The sequence below is a fragment of the Giraffa tippelskirchi genome, chromosome 2 (assembly GCF_054371585.1).
Source record: "Giraffa tippelskirchi isolate mGirTip1 chromosome 2, T2T-mGirTip1v1.2.pri, whole genome shotgun sequence".
Classification (NCBI taxonomy): Eukaryota; Metazoa; Chordata; class Mammalia; order Artiodactyla; family Giraffidae; genus Giraffa; species Giraffa tippelskirchi.
This window is the reverse complement of record NC_137276.1, coordinates 31,927,803-31,947,532: the sequence shown is the minus strand read 5'-3', so window position 1 is coordinate 31,947,532 and position 19,730 is coordinate 31,927,803. Positions and strand designations below refer to the sequence as shown.

At 50.2% G+C, this 19,730-nt stretch overlaps 1 protein-coding gene and 1 long non-coding RNA gene across 12 annotated transcripts in view; one reads left to right on the top strand and one right to left on the bottom strand.

The window, feature by feature from the left end:
* The first annotated feature begins 147 nt into the window (after positions 1 to 147).
* The window catches only part of UBTD1 (ubiquitin domain containing 1), a 52,240-nt gene continuing 32,657 nt past the window's right edge, over positions 148 to 19,730 (top strand). For 6 of the 11 annotated variants that reach the window (XM_081550214.1, XM_081550238.1, XM_081550222.1 and 3 more), the window contains exon 1: positions 148 to 741. In XM_081550214.1, the coding sequence (XP_081406340.1) occupies positions 672 to 741 (70 nt within the window). In that variant the 5' untranslated portion in view covers positions 148 to 671. Of the gene's footprint in view, positions 742 to 5,436; positions 5,476 to 6,445; positions 6,549 to 19,730 lie in introns of all 11 variants that reach the window. The other 5 variants (XM_081550190.1, XM_081550183.1, XM_081550175.1 and 2 more) reach the window with 3 other exon arrangements.
* On the bottom strand, positions 502 to 6,695 carry LOC145529756 (uncharacterized). The gene is made up of 2 exons (XR_014071329.1): positions 4,501 to 6,695; positions 502 to 2,885 (listed from the first exon to the last, which is right to left on the bottom strand). It is a non-coding gene; the product is annotated as an uncharacterized LOC145529756 (long non-coding RNA).

Below are 19,730 nucleotides of genomic sequence, written 5' to 3'. Positions count from 1 at the left end.
CCTGGAGTCGGGGCGGTGGCTCAGGGAAGGGAAGGCTGCTGCCGGGCACGCAGCCGGGGGCCATTGAGGGCGAATAATTCCCGGCCCAGCTCCCCGGGAGACGGGCGGCGGGGCGGGCACCTGGCTGGGTGGGGCCGAGGGGGCGGTCCGCACCCTAGGGGAAACCAATGAGAAAACCAGGCCCGGCCCGAGGGGGCGGTGCCGTCGGTCACATGCGCACCTGGGGCGGGTGGCGGCGGCGGCGCGGGCACCGCGAGCCGGCGGCAGGCGCTGGGGCTGGGCTGGGGCGGGGTTAGGCAGGTGAGTGACAGGCTGCGGGGGGCCGGCCCCAGCTGGGAGCCCCGAGCTAGCCAGGAGTAGCTGCCGCGGTGCCCGCCCCCTCTCTCCGCCCCTCCGGCGGAGCTGGTCTTCGGCAGGGCACTGTCGCGGACCCCCCTGGCCCGGCCACCTGAGACTGTGCTGGGGAGTCGGCCACCTCCCTCTCTCCCCTCGCCCGCAAAGTTTGTGGCGAAGCCGGTGCCGGGGTAGAGCGCGCCCCCGGGGGAGATTGGTGAGCGCCCGATGCCGGGCAGCAGGAGCCGTTGACCCGGGACGCCACCGTCCGGGCAGGAGCGCGGAGCAGCCGATCAGCCTGCCGCCTCCGGTGCATGGGGCCCGGCTGAAGAGCCAGCATGGGCAACTGCGTGGGGAGACAGCGCCGGGAGAGGCCGACCGCCCCAGGACACCCCCGCAAGCGAGCAGGTAAGACGGAGAAGGGAGCGGGGTCGTCGGCGCCCGGCCAGTTTTCCTCCTTCTTGCGGGAGACCTAGGCTTCCCGAGCGACCTCCCGCAGCTCCTGGCGCCTGGGTTTCCCCGATGGCTGCTCCCGAGCCAGGCGGGACACCCCCCCCCGCCCCTTCCCAGCCCCAGTGGTTGGGGAAAGCCGAGTTGGGGCAACCGCGAGCCCTGACCCGGCTGCGAGCCCAACTCGCTCCAACTGGGAAGCTCTGGGTGGGGGTGGGGGCAGGGGCAGGAAATGTTTGCCGACCGCTGAGGGGCCGACGGAGGGAAGGAGGGCCCTGGGCTGGGGCGCAGCTGGCTTGGCCGCGGGGCCGGGGTCTGACGCCCGCACGTCGGGGCTCGGTGCGGGCGGCCAGGCGTCCTCAGAACTCTGAGCGAGCGAGACGAGAAAAGTCGCTCCTTCCAAAGACTGTGTCATTATCAGGCTGCAGATCATGTCTGCTGGAATCCGACTTGCAAAAGCAGCGCAGGACTCTGGGAAGGAAATCTTTATTTTTCCCGCAGGGCTTTTTAGAGCCTCCGGGCCGTCTGGGAGTCTAGGAAAGGTGGGGTGCGGGGTGGGAATCGCGCTCGGGTTGTTGGGATCCTTCCCAGCCTTGGGGATGGGATCTGCTCGCTGGCGATCCGCGAGGGCCGGCAGCGCCTTCTCACTTTCTGGGTACACTCCTCCTATCCTGGCGCTCCGCCTGGTTAAGAGGTCTGGCGGTCGTTTCCCCGGGTCTTGTACTCACTTAACTTCCTTCTTAGAGGGTGTTGCAAGGACCTTCTGAGAATGATAAAATCACAGGCTTTAGAGCTCAAGGAGACCTTCGAAACTTGTCTAGAATCCAGATAGACCTACCTCCTCGTGTCTATTAAACGCCCAGATCCAGAGAGGTGGAGCAACTTGTCCTCAGCCACACAGCTAGTTAGTAGCACAAATGGGATTAGAACGCAGTCTCCTGTTCAGTCTCCTACTCAGTTGCCACATATCCCTTTATGTAAGAGGAGCCACAGGCAGAGTTATTAATGAAGTAGAAACTCTAGTTGGTGTTTCCTGTCTCCCTTGACACCACAGGTTTGTGTTGCTTGAGTTTCGGAAACTGGGAATGAAAATGAGGGGAAACAAGGGGAAAGCAGGGAAGGATGTCTGTGTGGTGGACAGGATGACTTGTGCAAGAAGCAGCAGGTTTTTTATAGGGAGGATGACATAAAATTTAGCATTGAAATCCACTTGTCTGAGGGCAACACAAGCCATTCTTCTGACGTGGAAAGAGGGTTTTCAAATCCAAGGGCTTTCTTTCATTCATTTATTCAACAAATACTTATTGTTTATGTGCTCAGTGTATGTAATTGATTAGTAGGGGGATTTTTTTTGTTTGTTTTTTACTGTTGACAACCTCTCCCCTTTAAAACTACCCTCCCGGCAAAAACTTTTCCTTCCTTGGCATTTTGGTTTTTCTCTGATCACTCAGGCCCACCATCACCTCCTAGTGTGAGACACCATGGTTCTGTTTGGTTTTTTTTATTTATGTATTTATTTATTTTTGGCTGTACTGGGTTTTCCTGGTTGCAGGGAGCAGGGGGCTACTCTTTGCTGTGATGTGAGGGCTTCTCATTGCAGGGGATTCTCTTGTTGCGGAGCACAGGCTCTAGGGCTCAGGAGCTTCAGTAGTTGCAGCTCACGGTCTCTAGAGCGCAGGCTCCATAATTGTGGTGCACCTGCTTAGTTGCTGTGAGGCATGTGGAATCTTCCCAGACCAGGGATGGAACCCATATCCCCTGCATTGGCAAGCAGATTCTTATCCACTGCACCACCTGGGAAATCCCATGGTTCAGTTTTACATTCTTCTTTTTTTTGTCTCATCTCCCTCCCAGAGAAATCTTAGGCCGACAACTCTTTGTCCATTGGAAAGACACCTACACTCTGTCTTCAGCTATTGCCTCTCCAACTTCAGACTCATGTATCTAAATACCCACTGGACACTGATGTAATTAACTTCAGAGTCAATGCTTCTAAACCAGCTCTGCGTCTCCTCGCCTTCTACTAGCTTCCCTATACTCTTCCATTTTTCCAGCTATCTAAATTTATACTCTGAGGAACCCTCTCTGCTAACTTTCTTTGCCTCCATGACCTGGAGGAGTCATTCTCTGGGACCTGATAGTTCTTCTTTCAACAGCTCTTACAGACCCGCTCCTTGTCACCTCAAGCCAGCTCATCTCCCAGGCTGAAGTTAGTTTCCCAACAGAGACAAGTACATCTTCAGTCATTCATCCAATGCCTACACACGCTGGTATCCTAGAAGACATCTGTTAAATTCACCTATTCCAAGCCCCGTAGTTCTATGTTCAGAAATCTTTCCGCGCCTCCCACTCCTGCAGGAACTTTAACTTTCAAGGCTGTTCAGGTCTGGTCCAGTCCTTCTTTTTATGACACAATTTCTTTCTCTTCCTTGACATTAAGGTCACCTGTGTTTGCTCATGCCCTTTCCCCTTTCTTATCAAGAGCCTTTCTTCTCTTTAAGGTCCACCTCCAATCCCTTATCTTTCTAGAAGCACCTTGCCTGACAAATCCCCCAGCCCCCCAGCAGACAGAATTGCTATTTCTGAGTCGCCTTATGCCACTTACTTAACAGTGATCCGCTCCATATTATTAGACGGTTCTTTGATGTTACAGTCTTCTATCAGCAACCGCACTGCAAGCCTTGAAGACCTTGTATGTGTGTATGTCTGCCTCGCTCACTCACTCATATTGTCACACACACACACTAGGCACTTAGCACAATGACTTGTACAGAGGAAGCACTCAATATTTGTTGATTTTAAAAAGCTTACACAGGAATTCCTTGGTGATCCAGTGGTTAGGACTCAGCACGTTCACTGCTGTGACCCAGGTTCAATCCCTGGGAACTAAGATCCCATGAGCCTCACAGCACAGCCCACCAAAATTAGATATAAATAAATATAAACAAATAAAAATTTCACCTTAACGTTTTACTAAGGTATATATCTGCATTAAAAAAGAAAGTCTGCTAGTGTATCTTTATTTCACTTTTGTGGGTCCTGCTATGAACAGTTTATTCATGAAGTCCAAAGCCAAGCAGAACCCTGGAGGATGACAAATTTGGTACAAGCAAAGGAACCATTCTTAACTTCACAGCGTGTACCTGGCATTCCTATGACGCCTGTAGTTTCTCTGTTGACTAGGACATAATTTTATGTTATAAGACTAATGCCTAAAACTCCCACTGTAGCTCTTACCCCTCCTTTGTCACTGAAGAAGCCCTCAAGAGAGGGCTAAAACCCTACTTCTAGTCCTGGGCCTGCAGCTGGGTGACCCTGGGCGAGTCATCAACCATCTTAGGGTCGCACTTGCATCATTTCAGAAAGGGAGGGGACTATACCAGATCATTAGAGCTGTTTTTATCATCTCCACAAAAGGTAGCGATTCTAAACTGGGAAGTTAATGAGCTGAAATCTTACGCCTGGTTATGTCACTCTTTGGCCGTAGTTCTATCTTCCTGGTCACTTGGTGGGTGAAACAGAGACATGATGCCCACTAGTCAGGGAGTCTTGCTTTAGCTAGACGGATTAGGCAGTACTCTCATCTCATCAAGATTTGTGGTTGTCACTTTGTTTTTTTAACTACTTGTAATACATTCGAAGTAGGTCTGTGTTCTCGCCTTCAGGTGCTGAGTGGTCTTTTCAGACTTCGGAGAATACATGAAGGAGGGGAATGACTCCTCTGGGGGGCTCTCATCAACCTGTCTTGTGCCCTGGATAGATGCAGTCTCTTTGCCCGTGAGTGGGTGAGGCAGCCCCTCCCTTGCCCATCCCGGGGAGAAGTAGATGTGGTAGAACAGGCAGGTCTGTCGCCCAGCTCCACCCTTTGAGAATGTGGCAAGGCTGAAACCCAGATATCTGTGATGTGCCAAGCATATCCACTTACATTCTGGAATCTCAAGCTCGGGGTGGACAGACCCAAGGCCCTGTTTAGGGCTGGCTGGGCTTGGCGCTGTGGTTGCAAGAGAGTGTACTTCTCGTTGTGTGGGCCACTGTGACTATTCTTAAGGGAGTAATTGGGCAACTTCTCCATTTGCTCAGTAAATATTTACTGAGTGCCGGGTACCTTGCTGGCTGTGAACTGACATGGTCCTTGGCCTCATGGAGCTTATAGTTTGGGGTGGGGTAGGGGGCAGACAGTAAACAATCTGACCATACGTGGAAATCCTGTATGATAATACATACAATTATGTATTATTATATATGCTGGTGACTCCCACATATATCATTTCAACCCATTTAGTCCAACTCCAGCCATGTATATTCTGCTGCCTACTCAACACATCTAATGTCTAAAAGTTTTCTTAGTTTAATGTGTCCAAAACAGAATGAACCCTCCCACCCTCACCGCCCCCCTCCATTCTCCCAGTCTTTACCATCTCAGCTGGTGGTGATTTCATCCTTCCAGTTGCTCAGGCCCCCTAAAATTCTGTTACCATCCCTGGCCCCTCCCTTTCTCTCAATCCCACATCCATTTAATCAATAAATCCTGTTGACTTTGCCTTAAATATATCCAGAACTTGACTCTCACCATCATTACTACTTTCATCCTGGTCTAAGCTACCCATCGGCCTTTTAACTGATCTTCCTGCTTCCTCCCTTGTCTCCCGACAGACTATTTTCATCACAGCAGCCAGAGAGATGCTGCAAACTGTAAGTCAAATTCTCCTTTGTTCCCCATCTCATTCTGAGTCCTTGTGTTGGCCTACAAGGCATGAGAGGATGTTCACCACCTTGCCTTTCCTCAGCCTTCTCTGGCTCTTCATTCCGGTGCCACCCTCTGATAGCTAAACGGGTTTCCCCTTCTCCTCCTCCAGGACTCGCCACTTCTCATCAGTCACGCCCTCCCAGGCCATCCTTTTTAAAATTGATCCCCTTCCCTCCACTGCCTGCTCTCAGCATTATCTACCACCTTTTCCCTATTTTATTTTTCTCCCTGTCACTTCCCACCACCTGACATTGGCTATCTCCCCTAACTCTGTGCAATCTGAGATTCTTATTTGTTTGTTCTATGGCACCTAGATCCATGCCTGTCATGGAGTAGGTACCTAATAAATATTTATTGGATGAAGTTAGTGTGTAGAACAGAGTTGTAAGGTCTGTGGAAGAGCAGGAGGGAGCAGTCCTGATTGCTCTCTCATCTTAGGTGGGTGTTAGGTGGGTGGGTATATCCTAATGAACAGATGTAACTGCAACCTCAAAGTGGTGTTCTGTTCCTGGGACCGGCTTCTGTCTCGGCCCAGGCCTGGAGAAGCTCTCAGATACCTAGGATATAATTCCCCACTGTTTGGGGGCCTCTTGCAAGGAGATACTGGGGCTGAAGGAGGAGGACAGGATGAAGCCTCTTACCAGGGTCCCAGCCAAGGAGTATCACTTTCCTGTCATTTTGTGTGCGCATCTGTGTAGGAGTGGGCTCTTCTCCCAGACACACATGTTTTTTGTGGCCATTAACTCAAGGGTGGACATGGGGAGGTCTGATAGAGTGTGAGGCCGGAGGGCGGGTGAAGTGGATTCCAGGCCTCTCTACACATCGAATTGACTTGCTGGGGAATTTTTAGAATCATAGAATTTTAGAGCTGAAAAGGAACTTAAAGATTTCTTTAACCTCTTTTCTTTTCCCCAGCCATTAAAAAGAGAATAAAGGTATGTCTACTCCCTGCCAAGTTCACAGAAATGTGGTGCAACCTATATAAAAACTGCATGGGCTCCTTGAAGTTTTGAGTATGGTAAGGTCAAGAAATTGTGGACAGGGGACTTCCCTGGCCATCTGGTGACTCTGAGCTTCCACTGCAGGTGGCCTGGGGTTGATCCCTGGTCAGGAAACTAAGATGCCACATGCTAAGTGTGGCATAGCCAAAAAAAAAAAAAGAAATTGTGGGCAAGGTTAAGTATATAAGGGCAGTTGTCAAGGTCAAGTGCATTCAAAGGGAGGAGCTATAGTGTCTTTGACACTTTCTTGAATGGTGCTCTTGGGCAAGTCATTTGTTTTTTGCTCAGTTGATCATCTCTTTAAAAAAAAAAAATGATATTTCCAGTTTATTTCAGAGCTGTTGTGGGGATAAAACAATCAAACATTGTTTTTAAAATTACTTTCATGGCTAAATGGTCTGCTCAAATGTGAGATTCTAATCCAGAGTGTCATCTGGCATCCAAGGGAAATGAGGTCTTAGTTCTCTGCTCCTTCCTACCTGTGTGTGCTGCTTTGGACAGACCTCTTGATCTCTTTGAGCCTCAGTTTCCCCATTTGTACAGTGGAATGACTGCTGCCCTGCTCAGCTCCCAGAGACATTGTAAGAATCAAGTGAGATCCTGTATGAAAAGAGACTTTGTGAACTTATGAAGTTCATATTATTTAAAGCTATAGGATTTTTACACACAAAAACCGTAGCCAGTGATTTTCCCCAGATCATTGAAGCTTTCTCTTTTTTAAAGAGCAAAACTATAAAAGAAATGTTTAAAAACTATTTTTGGATGGGAATCTTTCTGAAACGGATGATACCCTTCCAAGCAAAGTATGCGGAGCATGAATAACCTCCTGTTTCCAACTCAGGGGTGTTGAGTTCATACCTGTATGTACAAAGCACCTGCTTGGTGGAGGGGAGGGACCACAAAAGCCTCTTTCTCTGAAAAGCCTTTATCTCTGAAAGAAGATAGGGGTGAACTGGTGGCGGGTGGAAGGTAGATTGACAAGGGAGAGCCCCTTACACAGTGGTCTGCCTCAAGGGCCCAAGCACTGTTGGTGTGGGGAGGCTCTCGAATCCTGTTGTGGGCTCTGAAGAAGAGTGAATCCTGCCAGAGCAGTTACTGTGCTCATGACAGCACAAGGCCCCTGGGTTTCCAAGACGGTAGAGCAGTGGGCCCCGAACGATATGGCGGTTCCCAGCTGCTGTGCTTCTGGGGTTCATGTTTTCACCCAAAACTGTTGCTGTCTTCTCCCTGGTAATCAGTGTCACTTCTCCTCCTCCACCCCGCCCACAGTAAAATAGATTGTGGTTAAATATACGCAACATAAGATATCCCATTGTAACAACTTTTAAGTGTACAGTTCTGTAGCATTAAGTACTTGGCATTATGGTACAGCCTTCACCACCATCCATCTTCACAACTTTTTCATCTTCCCCAGCTGAAAATCTGTACCCATTAAACACAGACTCACCATTCACCCCTTCCCCAGCCCCTGGCAATCACCATTCTACTTTCTGTCTCTATGAATTTCACGACTCTAGGTACCACTTAGAAGTGGAATCATTCACTATTAGCCCTTTTGTGTCAGGTTTATTTCACTTAGCGTTATACCTTCAAGGTTTATCCATGTTGTACTTCCACTGCTTTTTAGGACTGAACTCCACTGTGTGTCTATGCTGCATTTTGCTTATCCATTGTCTGCTGATGGACACTTGGGCTGTTTCTACCTTTTGACTATTGGGAATAATGCTCCTGTGTACATGGGTGTACAAGTATCTGTTCAATACTGTCAGTTTTCTTGTGTATGTATCTAGAAGTGAAATTGCTGGATTGTATGTTAATTCCATGTTTAGTTTTTTGAGGAACTGCTGTCCTGTTTTGCTGAGCCACTGCATCATTTTATATTCCCACCAATAGTGCACAAAGATTGCAAGTTCTCCACATCCTCACCAATACTTGTTATTTTCCGTCTTTTTGATAGTAACCATCCCAGTTGGTGTGCAGTGGTATCTCAGCATAGTGGTCACTTCTTGAGATAGTGTCTCCCAGGCTCAAATAGCAGCCCCTCTGACTTCCTGGGGAAACAGGGCAGAGATGGTTAAAACTGTACGTAGAAAGTTAGTTAGTTATTGTCAGTCACTCAGTCGTGTCCAACTCTTTGCAACTCCACAGACTGTAGCCCACCAGGCTTCTTTGTCTATGAAATTCTCCAGGCAAGAATACTGGAGTGGGTTGCCTTTCCCTTTTCCGGGGGAATCTTCCCGACGCAGGGATCGAACCCGGAAGATTCTTTACCATCTGAGCCATCTGGGAAGCCCCAGAGTAGACAGGCTCAAAGAGAAGCCTGAGGGCCCCTCCAGAGAGGGAAGTCCAGGAGCTTGGGTGGGTAGATTTTGTGACATCTTTTCTGGTCGCTCTGAATGTCGCTTGCTTCTGGGTTTCTAATAATGTGGTCAGTGGCTGGGATAGGTGAATAGTGGCTTCCAGTTAAGCAAAGCAGTTATAATTCACGTGGTTCCCAAAGAACGTTGATGCTGTCTTCCTCATGGAGTGTTCCCTTTTGCACAGAGATGCAGTACTGTGGTTCAGATGGGAGCACTTGGGATGGGTAAAAGGCAGAGGGTCTCACAGAGACGTGGGATCCTGGTGCATTTGTCAGCTGCTCCAGGCCATGTGCTTTTCTCTAAGCTGTTGGGGGCAAGATCTCCCTGCTTTCTGAGCCCACAGGAATGGGGAACAGAACTCAGTGTGCCCCCACACCTTTGACCAGCCACAGCCCCTCAACTCCTGGCCTTTGTTGCCCTCAGAAATGGGAACCTGTCAGGAAAAGGGGTGGGGCACCTTCTTCGGGGCATGGGGCGGAGACAGTAGGGGGGCGGGGATGGCGCCTCATTGGTATCTATTTCCTCTGGGAGGCTGGCACTAGAGCTGAAGCCTAGGCAGCCATCCCGTTACCAGGCAGCCTGGATCTTAGAGGTGAGCCTGTGGACTTGAAATTCTGTTGTTTTTAAGGACTCAGCTCACCTTTGCTGGGTGTGTACCATGTGCTAGGAGCATCATGTCCAGTATGTTGGTTAATCCTCACAACCCTCCTATGGGTGGATACAATTTTCACCTTTTTACAGAGGAAGAAATTGAGCCTTAGATGGGTAATGTCCGCTCCCTAAGGCCATTCGACTTGTAAACAGCAGGGCCTGGTTTCAGTTCAAGATTGGGAGGAAGGGAGCAAGATTTTGTTTTGTTTTGTAAATAAGAGCTTCTCATTGCGCACCTTCAGGCACCCTGCTTACCAGGGTCAGTCAGTCATGCATTTGATTCTTCTCATTTTGCCTATGGGAACATTCCTACCCAACATAAAGGAAAGCCACCACAGTCAGGAATGTAAGTTGATTTCTGGTGGTCAGGAGGCTGAGCAGACACAGAACTGGAACTCAGTTTAAGTACTTTGACTTAAAAATTTCAGTGCTCTGAGCTCACTCCATGTGCTGCCACCCCTCACCCCACCCTGCCCCCCTTCCCCAGGACATGAATCCGGGAGGTGACTGTGAAGTCTGCAGAGCTCCAAGGACTGTGGTCACTCTGTTCCCTCCCCATGGCTTTCGCCTCCTCCTTTCATTTCCTGGCTCCTAGACTACATCTAGGGGTCCCATGCATCCATCGGATTTAGTACTTGGCACACAGTAGGTGCCTAGTAAGTGTGCGTTGAATGTTTTTTGACAGTGGTAGCAGTAGAACCTCAGCCATTGTAGTGTTCCTGGAGAAAAACAGTAGCAGAATGCAAACAGCATTGTTTCCTCCCTCTCCTCCCAGAAGGAACCTCTACTTCCCAGCACCCAGATGCCAGGGGCTTGAAGAAAAGAGTGCCCCAGCTCTGCAGTCTCTGAATTATCCCCAAATTCCCAAGGGAAAAGAGGCAGCAGAGAGTCACTTTAGCAAAGGGCTTGCTGGATCAGGTGTTACTCTTTGTAATTAATAAGACTAATGATCCCTTGCTATGTTCAGCAGTTTGCCATTTTCAAAGTGCTTTCTCAAATATTATGTCTCATTTGATCCTCACAACCATTCTGTTAGGTAGTCAGAGCAGGAATCATTTTTCCAGCTTTATGGATGAGGATACAGAGACTTAGGATGTTAAGAGCTGTCCAAGGCTGTTGACAAATAAGTGGCAGAGAGCCAGAAGCCGTGGGAGGTAGGGGTTCCTCTGCTTTCTCACTGTGGTGAGGAAGCCTGAGATCAGAGCCTCGTTTTTTGCATCTGTGAAATGGGGACAAGAGTAGACTGCTTAGGTAGTCAGGGATTAAAGGTGATGATGTGTATGAAGTGATCACCACTGTGCTTATGTATAGCAGATGCTTAGCCAATAATGGCAGTGGGTCATTAATGACAGTAACCAAGGCCAAGTTCATTGTTCTTTGGGGGCTGGTATTCTGCTGACTCTTGTCCAGCTCAGAGTGTTGGGAAGAGCCGAGTGTAGTCTCCCCTACCCCAACATGGGAAGTCTGATTCTGGTGCACCCTCTGGCCGTTCCTCTGCACTCAGAGTGTACAGCAAGCGCTGACCATGAATTTCTTTTCTTTTTTTTTTTTTAATATCTATTTATTTGGCTGTGCTGGGTCTTAATTGCAGCATGTGGGATCCAGTTCCCTGACCAAGAATTGAACCCCAGTCCCCTGCATTGGGAATGTGGAGTCTTAGCCACTGGACCACAAGGGAAGTCCCCATGAATTTCTTTTGATTTGCAAAATATGAGATCTTTCAAAGGGCATTGATGAGATGGAGATTTTCTTTCAATAACAGATAGTTATGACAGTTGTGACAAATATTATATTCATTTAGTATCCATTTGCATTCTATTATCCTAGCTCTTCCAGCTCATTAGCTGTATAACCTGGGTAAGTTGTTTTGGATTTGGGAGCCTCACCTTTCTCATCTGTCAAATGGAGATAACAATACCTATTCCACAGGGCTGTCATGAGGATCAAATGAGTTAAAACACATAAAACCCTCAGAATGGTAGCTGGGACATGTTAAAATATTCAGTTAATGGTAGTTGTTATTTTTTATTACTATCACCATGCTTGGCACCGTATTTAAGCCAGCTGTCCCCAGCCTTCTTCTCCCTCCACCAGTTGAGATATATGGCCAGTGAAGTTCATATACAAAACCTACCTTCTGCTGTGTACCCTGCTTATTTACCATTCTTATAACTCCAGTCACTCATTCAGGAAAGCAATTTGCACAAGAGGTTGGAAGCAGGTTGCACAAGAGTGATTATTATAGAGGCAGCCTTGAATCTAGCTTCATTTTTTAAAAATGTGAAACATTCACAAAAACCGGAGGACTTCAACTCTTGTAAGTTACAGATCTCTTGCAGCGTCCAACATACTCTTGCTGATTCCAGCAACAACCAGTGGCTACTTTTCTGGCCTCTCTGGAACAGATACAAACTTGTTGCCCAGTGGGTCAAGGCTCAGGAGTGCCCTCAGGTGCTGTGACCCAGCTTCAGCTTGGCAGAACCTGTCTGGGTCCACTGGGGCTTACTTCTTGGAGCCTGGCACCTCCTCCATGAATTTCCAAGAAAGTGGTGATAAACATCCACAGCAGGCCCACTTTTTTACATTTGATATACAGCCCCCTGCAACTGGCTTCAAAAGCAGCTGTTTTATAGTTTTTGTATCCTGCTGTTTATCGAGCACCAACTGCGTGGCAGGCACTGCACTAGGTGCTTCATACTCATCTCCAATCTTCCTGGTAATTCGCTGTGAGTGACACTGTCCTCGTATTAGGGGAGTGGCTCCATGATATTAACTGTCATGCCCAGGGTCACATGGTGAAACATGAAAGGTTTCAGATCCCAGACTTCTGTTTTCGGTGCTCAGCCCTGCCTTCCTTCCATGCGACACCTGCCTCACCGTCAGTTTCAACTGAGGGCTCACAAGGCCCTAAACAGGTATAGCTGGTTTACTGACGTCACTGCCACCCGTGACTCTCAAATAGTCCTCTTCTACCAGTTCTTACACTGCGTATCCTGAGTATGTCAGAAAGAGCACTTTGCAACCGCCTTCATGGATTTTTCCCTCCTTCCATCTCTCCCTGTCCCCCATACTCCCAGTGTCTGCCTCCATACCGCACGATATGGCACATGGCATTGGTTTTTTCGCTTAGCCAGTGTGCTCTGTTCCCTGCAAATAGACTGTTGCATGGCCTGAGTGCTTCCTTCCGTGAGCGCTCACGGCAGCTCCAGGAATCATCCCTCCCCAGAATCAGTGCTCTGTATGTGGTAATCTCCACGTGTGTTAGGCACCTTACTATGGGTTTGATCTCACTGCCTTCTGTTTCCCCATCAGCCCCGGGAGGTGGACATAATTACCTCCATTTTACAGATGAGGAAGCTGAGGCTCAGGGAGGTTAAGACCCTTTCCACGAAAGTGCTGCAGCTTCTATTTGAATCCTAGCAGTTGTACCCTGGGGACCCGTATCTTAACTGTTATGGGAAACTGCCTCTAAAGAGTCACCCCATCTGCCTTGTCCATGGTGTTTGCAGAGGAAGCAGTGCGAAGAGTCAGTTCCTTTCTTCTAGGCGTTCACAGTGTGATGCACTGAATAATATCGAGCTCCTGTGATCTGTTTTTATTTATTCCAAGCCCATTTCCATGGGCACAGCTGGGTGTGCAGATTCGTGCCACGCACACCGAGGAGGCAGGGCAAGGTGAGGGGACAGCCCCCAGGAGCTGATGATGCCCCGCACGGCCGTGTTTACACCCCAAGTTGACTTCTCTGTTTGCTCTTTGCCCTTCTTCATTCTGGCCTCTCATATCAAGTTCTTAGAGCCCAGAGGTCATCTGGCTCTCGCCCTGTGTGATATTCCTGTTTGTGGCCCAGTGCTAGGCTGGCGGACATGGAGAAGGGAGGCCTTATTTCAATGGAAACCTGCTACTAGTATGGCTTCTTATAAGGCCCCAAATGATGTTTGGGAAACATCCACATGCTGTATGCACTGTTATTTGGTCCTGCTCCCTGAGGAATAGAATGGACTAGTCTTCAGAGTCCACAGGCAGAAGGAAAGCTGCATTGGACCCTTTAATCTGCAGCCGACCCCTCCTCTCTGAAGCCTAGCTCTGCCCTGCTTTGACATATGTCCCACGGAAGATCCAGGGCCTGGATGTCTGATCCATTGTTGGCCCTCAAGCACGTTTTCCTGAAGCCCCGGACAGAGATGCTCAGTCTGCTGCTTTGACAGCACCACTCCTTGGGCATTCAGGGACCGAGGCCCAGGGGAAATATTCAAGGAGAGACTTCGGCCTGCAAACCCTGTTCCCCAGGTGTGTCTGGCTCACCACCTGATGCTGGTTTGGATATGGGTTGATGGAGACCCCTTTTGTAGTCTGGATCTGGGGCCTCTGTTTTAGAGATGAAATGATCCAAAAGCTTTGGGGTGGCCAGGCTTGCTCAGAATCCACCCTTACTTTTTAGAAGAGAATTGGCATTAATAAGGAATTCAGCTGGAGGAACTGGTTCAGAAAGGTCAAGCCACTGATCTGTGGCCTGTCCTGCCATAGTCAGAAGTGGTGGAGCTAGTACCTGACCCAGGCAACCTGACTCTATTTCCTATGTCTTTTCTATACATGTGTGCTCAGTCGTGTCTGACTGTCTCTAACCCCATTCTGTACATCCTGCCTCATGCCTGTGTACATGTATTATATATGTATGTCTCATCATCCATGATGACTTACAATCTGTCTGGGGAATGGAGCAAAGACAAATAGAGGTGTGATACAATTTCAGGCAAGATAATTCGTAGACTGGTGCTAAATCATGCAGAGTAGACAAGCAGAGACAAAGGCAATATGTAGACACTTTAGAAAGAGTTGAGGTTGGATAGGGCAGATATTAAGGGTAAGTGAGGAGAGATTAATGAAGGGTTAGTGATCTGAGTAAGGGGTTCAGGTTAGAGAGAAGCAAGCAATACAGTTTTCTTTATTGTAAAAGTAGGATGCGGTTAGGTAATAAATGTGGACAATATCAGAAAATCCAAAGAAGAAAATCTCCTTCATATTCCCACCACCCAGAGGGTCCCCATTCCTGTTTGGTGTTTATTTTTCTAGCCTTTCTTTTTTGTTTTTCAGGCAACAGAATCAAATTGGCTGTGTACACCAAGGTCAGGGGAAGGTCTCGAATAGTAGATGGGGAGTTTAGGTCAGAGAGAACCTCTGCTGGTTCCTTCCACAGGGGTGCAATGAATGAAGTGGTTCAAGAAGAGGCTCCCAACACCTGCGAGCAGATGGGACCAGAGCCTGGGGCGAAGCAGGGGCTCCTCCACCCTGGACCTGGGTCTCAAATTTCATCACCCACTGCAGGTTTACTCCTCACTGCTACCGCCCAGGGGGTCAAAGGAAAGAATTTGTCTCTAGTTGTGTCAACAGCTTGCTCCCCACCCCACCCCCACCCCCGCATCCCAGACTCTCTTTCCTATTTACTATCCGGTGTCTCCGGCAGAGTTCTCCTCCCCTGGAGTTGGGGACACACGGCAGATTTTGCCACACCACAAAGCTTTGCTGCTGCCTGAGGTCATTTCAGGGAAGAAACTAAATATAGCAGAGGACTAGCATCAGGACAACTCCATATTGTTCAGGCCGTTTAGCACTGCCCTTCCGCCGACAGACAGGGTCACCTGGACTCAGCGCTCATACACTGGACTCGGCCTTGTGTCTTCAGTTCTCTCTCTGTGTTCCCCAGCCGGTGCTCACTTACACAAGACTGGGGCTCTGGCTCTGCCCAGGCCCAAGAGAACCTTTAAAGGAGTTGCCTAGGGGAAGGGGCAGCAGGGAGAGTCCGGGCCGGGGTTCTCTGCCAGCTCAGCCACTTGGCACGTGTGTGGTCTTATGCCTTTGAGTCTCTGGCTCTTCATCCGAATGATAGAGGAGTTGATCTGAAACAGGAGTTCTGCACTGTTGTGTTAAGCCCCTGGAACCCTTTCAAATGCACACTCACAAGGTAGCCTGATGCGTACAACCAAATGGCCAGTGCACTGGTAGAGGCTGGGGAGACTGGAACCCCAAGAGGCTCCATCGGAGTCTCAGGGTCCTGCAGGTGCAGTTTGAAAACCACTAGGTGAAGTGACCCTGTGAGGTTTCTTCCAGCCTTAGGATTCAAGTCCTTACGATGGCTTGTGGCATAAATGAGCCATCAGTAGGGGTGGAAACCTTGTGACCTCTTGGAGTCCTTGATGGTCATCTCCGCAGGGGCGGGAATGGCACAGGGAAAGAAATCTTGGGGCAAAGGTTTCTATAGTGGGGGCCGCCCCCCGGGGGAACACAGTTTGCAGATCAGTTGGACGTGCTGGCCCACACTCTCACAGGCTGTTTTTCTCCAGCCTGCTCCTGCTTGCCTTTCCTTTGAATGCTGGTCTGCCCCAAAGATGAGATGAAAGTGAGGATATAATGCACTTCAGGCAAGGAAAATGCATTTAACTCAAGTAGCCTGGGGCCGAGTTACATATTTGATATGTGGAGTATTTGTAGAGCATGGTGGCGCCTCTGGCAGAAATCAGAAAGCCAGGATCTGGGGCCAGTTTTCTTCATTGAGCAAGTTTGTTTGTCAAGCACCTGCTTTGTATTCCTGGAGAAGCTTAGAGGAGATCCTGGCTTTATTAGGACCCCTCGATTTCGAGTAACAAACCAGCTGAATCTAACTTCAGTGCAAGAGGTGATTAATTACAGGGTGTCAGGGGTGTGCAGGAGCCCACAGCATAGTTGCAGCCTGGCCTTCAGCAGAGGTTGGAAGAACCTTGTTAGAGTCTCCCTCCTCCTCTCAACTCTGCTGCCCCTTGGGCTTCCTCCTCACCTCTGCAGCCAGGCTTTCTCCTTCTTCAGCCCACACGGCCACAAATGTTCCTACTACAGCTCCAGCCACACTCAGAGGGGCTCAGCTCGCCCAGCCCCATTCCAGACTCTCAGGGAAGCGGGTCTAATTGGCTCAGCTTGGTCCACTCAGCTCCAGCCAGGAGGTGGGCTCACATACAACAAAACCCGTCTAGTGGGGCCACTTTGGACCCTGTGCTGATTGGAGGCAGCTCCGGCAGAGGGGCGCTGGTGAGCCACACAGACAACTCCCAAGCCCTCAGCCTGGAGCTCCAGGCCCAGGGTGGGAACGGGTGTACATGGAACACCTACTCACCACACAAGGAGACAAGAAAAGAAGCGACCCTTGGCAGGGGATGTTGTACGCAGCTCCTCCAGTTGGGGCTGTCTGATGAAGGTGACAGAGCTCCCAGGCTGGTGTCAGCGGTGATCCCTACAGAGCTGGGGTCCCTCCTCGTCAGCTTAGGGGCAAAGGGTTTGTTGGCAGGATTACAGTGAAGCAGCTGGCCTCATGGGAGCCAGGCCCGGAGAGTAGTCAGGGATGGAGGCAGCTCTGTCTTTGAGCGGCTGGTGACCTCTCGACTTGCGTCTGAGCATCTGCTCCTGGCTCCCTCCGCATAGACTCAGCTTTCTCTTCTTGTTGGCTTGTTCCACAACCCAGGACACCAGTGCCAAGTTCTGACAGCCAGTTCTCTGGGTGCAGGGACCACCCAGGTACTGGCGGCAGCAGCTGGGGGGCCTGATTCTGCAGGCTTTGTGGCCGCATCTTTCAGGACTCTGGGCAGGGCAGGTGCTAAGAAAGGGTCTCTTCATCTCTCCTGCAGTCAGGGGAGTGCTTGTGGACACAGATGAGGGGAGCCCTGAAGATGGAAGAGAGAAGGGGGCTTGGGAAGGGGGACCAGCCTGAGCTGAAGCAAGGGTGCAGGGAGGGGCTGGAGGCAGATGTGTGCTTCAGGGAGGGGGCAATAAGAGGCAAGGCCTGAAAGGCATCTTGCAAGCCAAGCTATGGGCCAGGGGTGTGGAAGTGATGGGGAGCCACTGGGAGCATGCGGCCAGGCGTATGCCAGGGACTTGAAAGGGTACTCTGGACTCAAAGGCTGAGAAAAGGAGAGCTGGGGCAAGGCCGAAGACAGTGAGGCTGGATAGGAGTAGGAGGGGAAAGGTCTGCACTGATGTCTTCAGAGTGGAATCCCCTTTGAAGAAGGAATCCACAAGGTCAGGTGACAAGTTGACCAAAGGAGAATGAGGGCCAGAGGTGTGGGAGACAGGGGTGGGAGCATCAGGGAGGGCCTGGCGACACCGGGGACTTGGGGAAGCTTGTCAAAGGAGAGAGACCGTCAGCCTTGCAGAGCAGAGGGCTGCTATAGCACTTGTTGTTTTAAGTTGGGAGAACTGAGTCAATGCGAAAAGGGAAGTAAGTCCCAGGCTAAAGAAAGGAGACTTCTGGAGAATGGGTCCTGGGCCCACCAACTCTGCTTCTCAGAAACTGTGATCCTACCCGAGTCACTCAGCTTCCTCATCTTCAAAATGGGAACAGTATCTGCCCAGTCCCATGCCAGCCATCTGGGGAGGGTCAAAGGTCACATACAGGACAATGCTTCATCACAGGAAAAGCTTGTGCAGCTGCAGGCAGCCTTGTTACCGTGGCTGCTGGTGTGCCTGCCTGCACGCTGACCCCTCTGCCGAGTCAGGGAGCTTTCCTTCCTGAGGCCACCCCTGACTCCCAGCTGACCTCGCTGCTGAAGCCCTATTACCTGGGGTCACGTTGAGATCAGCACTCTTCTGGAACTTGAGCCTGGGGGTACCCAGAGGGCCAAATAGGTGTAAGATCAGCCCCCCCTCATTGACGTCCAGCGTTCCCTGATGGGTGCTAGGTATGTGGAGCCCAGTGGGCAGGACTGAGGCTGAGCTGGCCCTCCAGGAAAAGGAGAAGAGGCAATTGGGGAAGGACCAGATGTGCGCTGGCTTACCCATCTGCATTTCAGAGTGGAGCTGGAAGGTGCTTTTTCCCCCGTGTGGGCCTCCTTGGCCTGTTCCCCACAGAGAAAACCATGGAGCACTTATGTCAAAGTTCCCAGGAAAGGGGGAAATGATGAAACTCGCATCCTGTTTTGCCACCGGCCTCGGGAAGGGGACCCAGGTGGGGACAGTAGATGGTGGCGGGACAGGAGTTCTGGTGAAACCCTGGGGCCTGCAGAGTTGGGAGAGCAGAGACTTGAGGAGGGGACCTAGGGTCAGGGAGAGCCGAGTGTGTGGCCCTCCTTCCCATCCTGTCCCTGCCTGGCTCCATGTTGTAGCATCCAGCAGCCCGGGAGCCTGCTCCGTCCTCCCCGCCGCCCCTTCCTGAGGGTGTGGCCAGGCTTTCCCTGGCTGCCCACGTCCTGCGCCTCCTGGCTTCCTGCCGGTTCACCTGCAGCTTCCTGTCTCTGGGAGGGATGGCTTCCTGTGCCCACCTGGCTTTGGTTTGAGTCTTCCCCCAGTGCTTTCTCTTCTCCCTCAAGCCCTTTTGGCCATTTCTGTCTGTTTCCCTCCCACGGAGCCTCTGCTCCCTGCTGCCAACTTCTTTCCAAGCCTGGGCCCCTAGGAGTATTACTTTTCCTCAGTCGCCGCAGCTGTGCATTTCGTTGGCCTACCCAGCTGTTCTTGTCCTTGACCACAAAGGTCATGTCATCTGTTACAATAAATAGAAAATGAGAATGAGAGGGTTGCCTGGTGCCTCTGGGCTGCCCTTCCAGCTGCCTGCAATCCTACTGGGAAAATGATAATAGTAACAAAAATAATAAGGTTAATGCTTATATTAATCCTTTGCATTTCACTTATTGTTTTCCAGATGCTATGCTAAATATTTTACATGCATTATGTACAGTTAATCTTTATAACAACCCAGAGATATAGGTTTTATTGTCATCCTCTCACTGTTGAAGAGGACTGAGGCTTGAGAGGTTACGTAAATTGTCTGACATTACCTGTGAGTCAGTGGCAGAATGAGACTGGAACTCGTGTGGGTCTGACTCCCACGGCCGTCTCCTAAATGCAGTGATGTATCTGCCTCCCCCAGAGGAAGAAAAGTTGCCACAGGGCCAACGTCCCCTCAACCCACAAAAACTTCAAGTTCACCTTTGTACCAGTTGCCCGTTGGAACTAATAACTGCCCTCGTGGTATCCTTCTCAGAGCTGTGCTTTCTTTCTTCTCTCTCTACCCTAAACAATCAGAGACCTTCAGATGGCAGGGGTCATAGTATTTCTGTTTGCTGTGGACTGCCCCTGTACCAGCATTCCATTTTACAGATGGGAAAGTGCCTCCTAGTTTTAAGAACTTCGTTTGACATTGTCCTGACAAAGGAGCTTCAGAACTTGAAATCG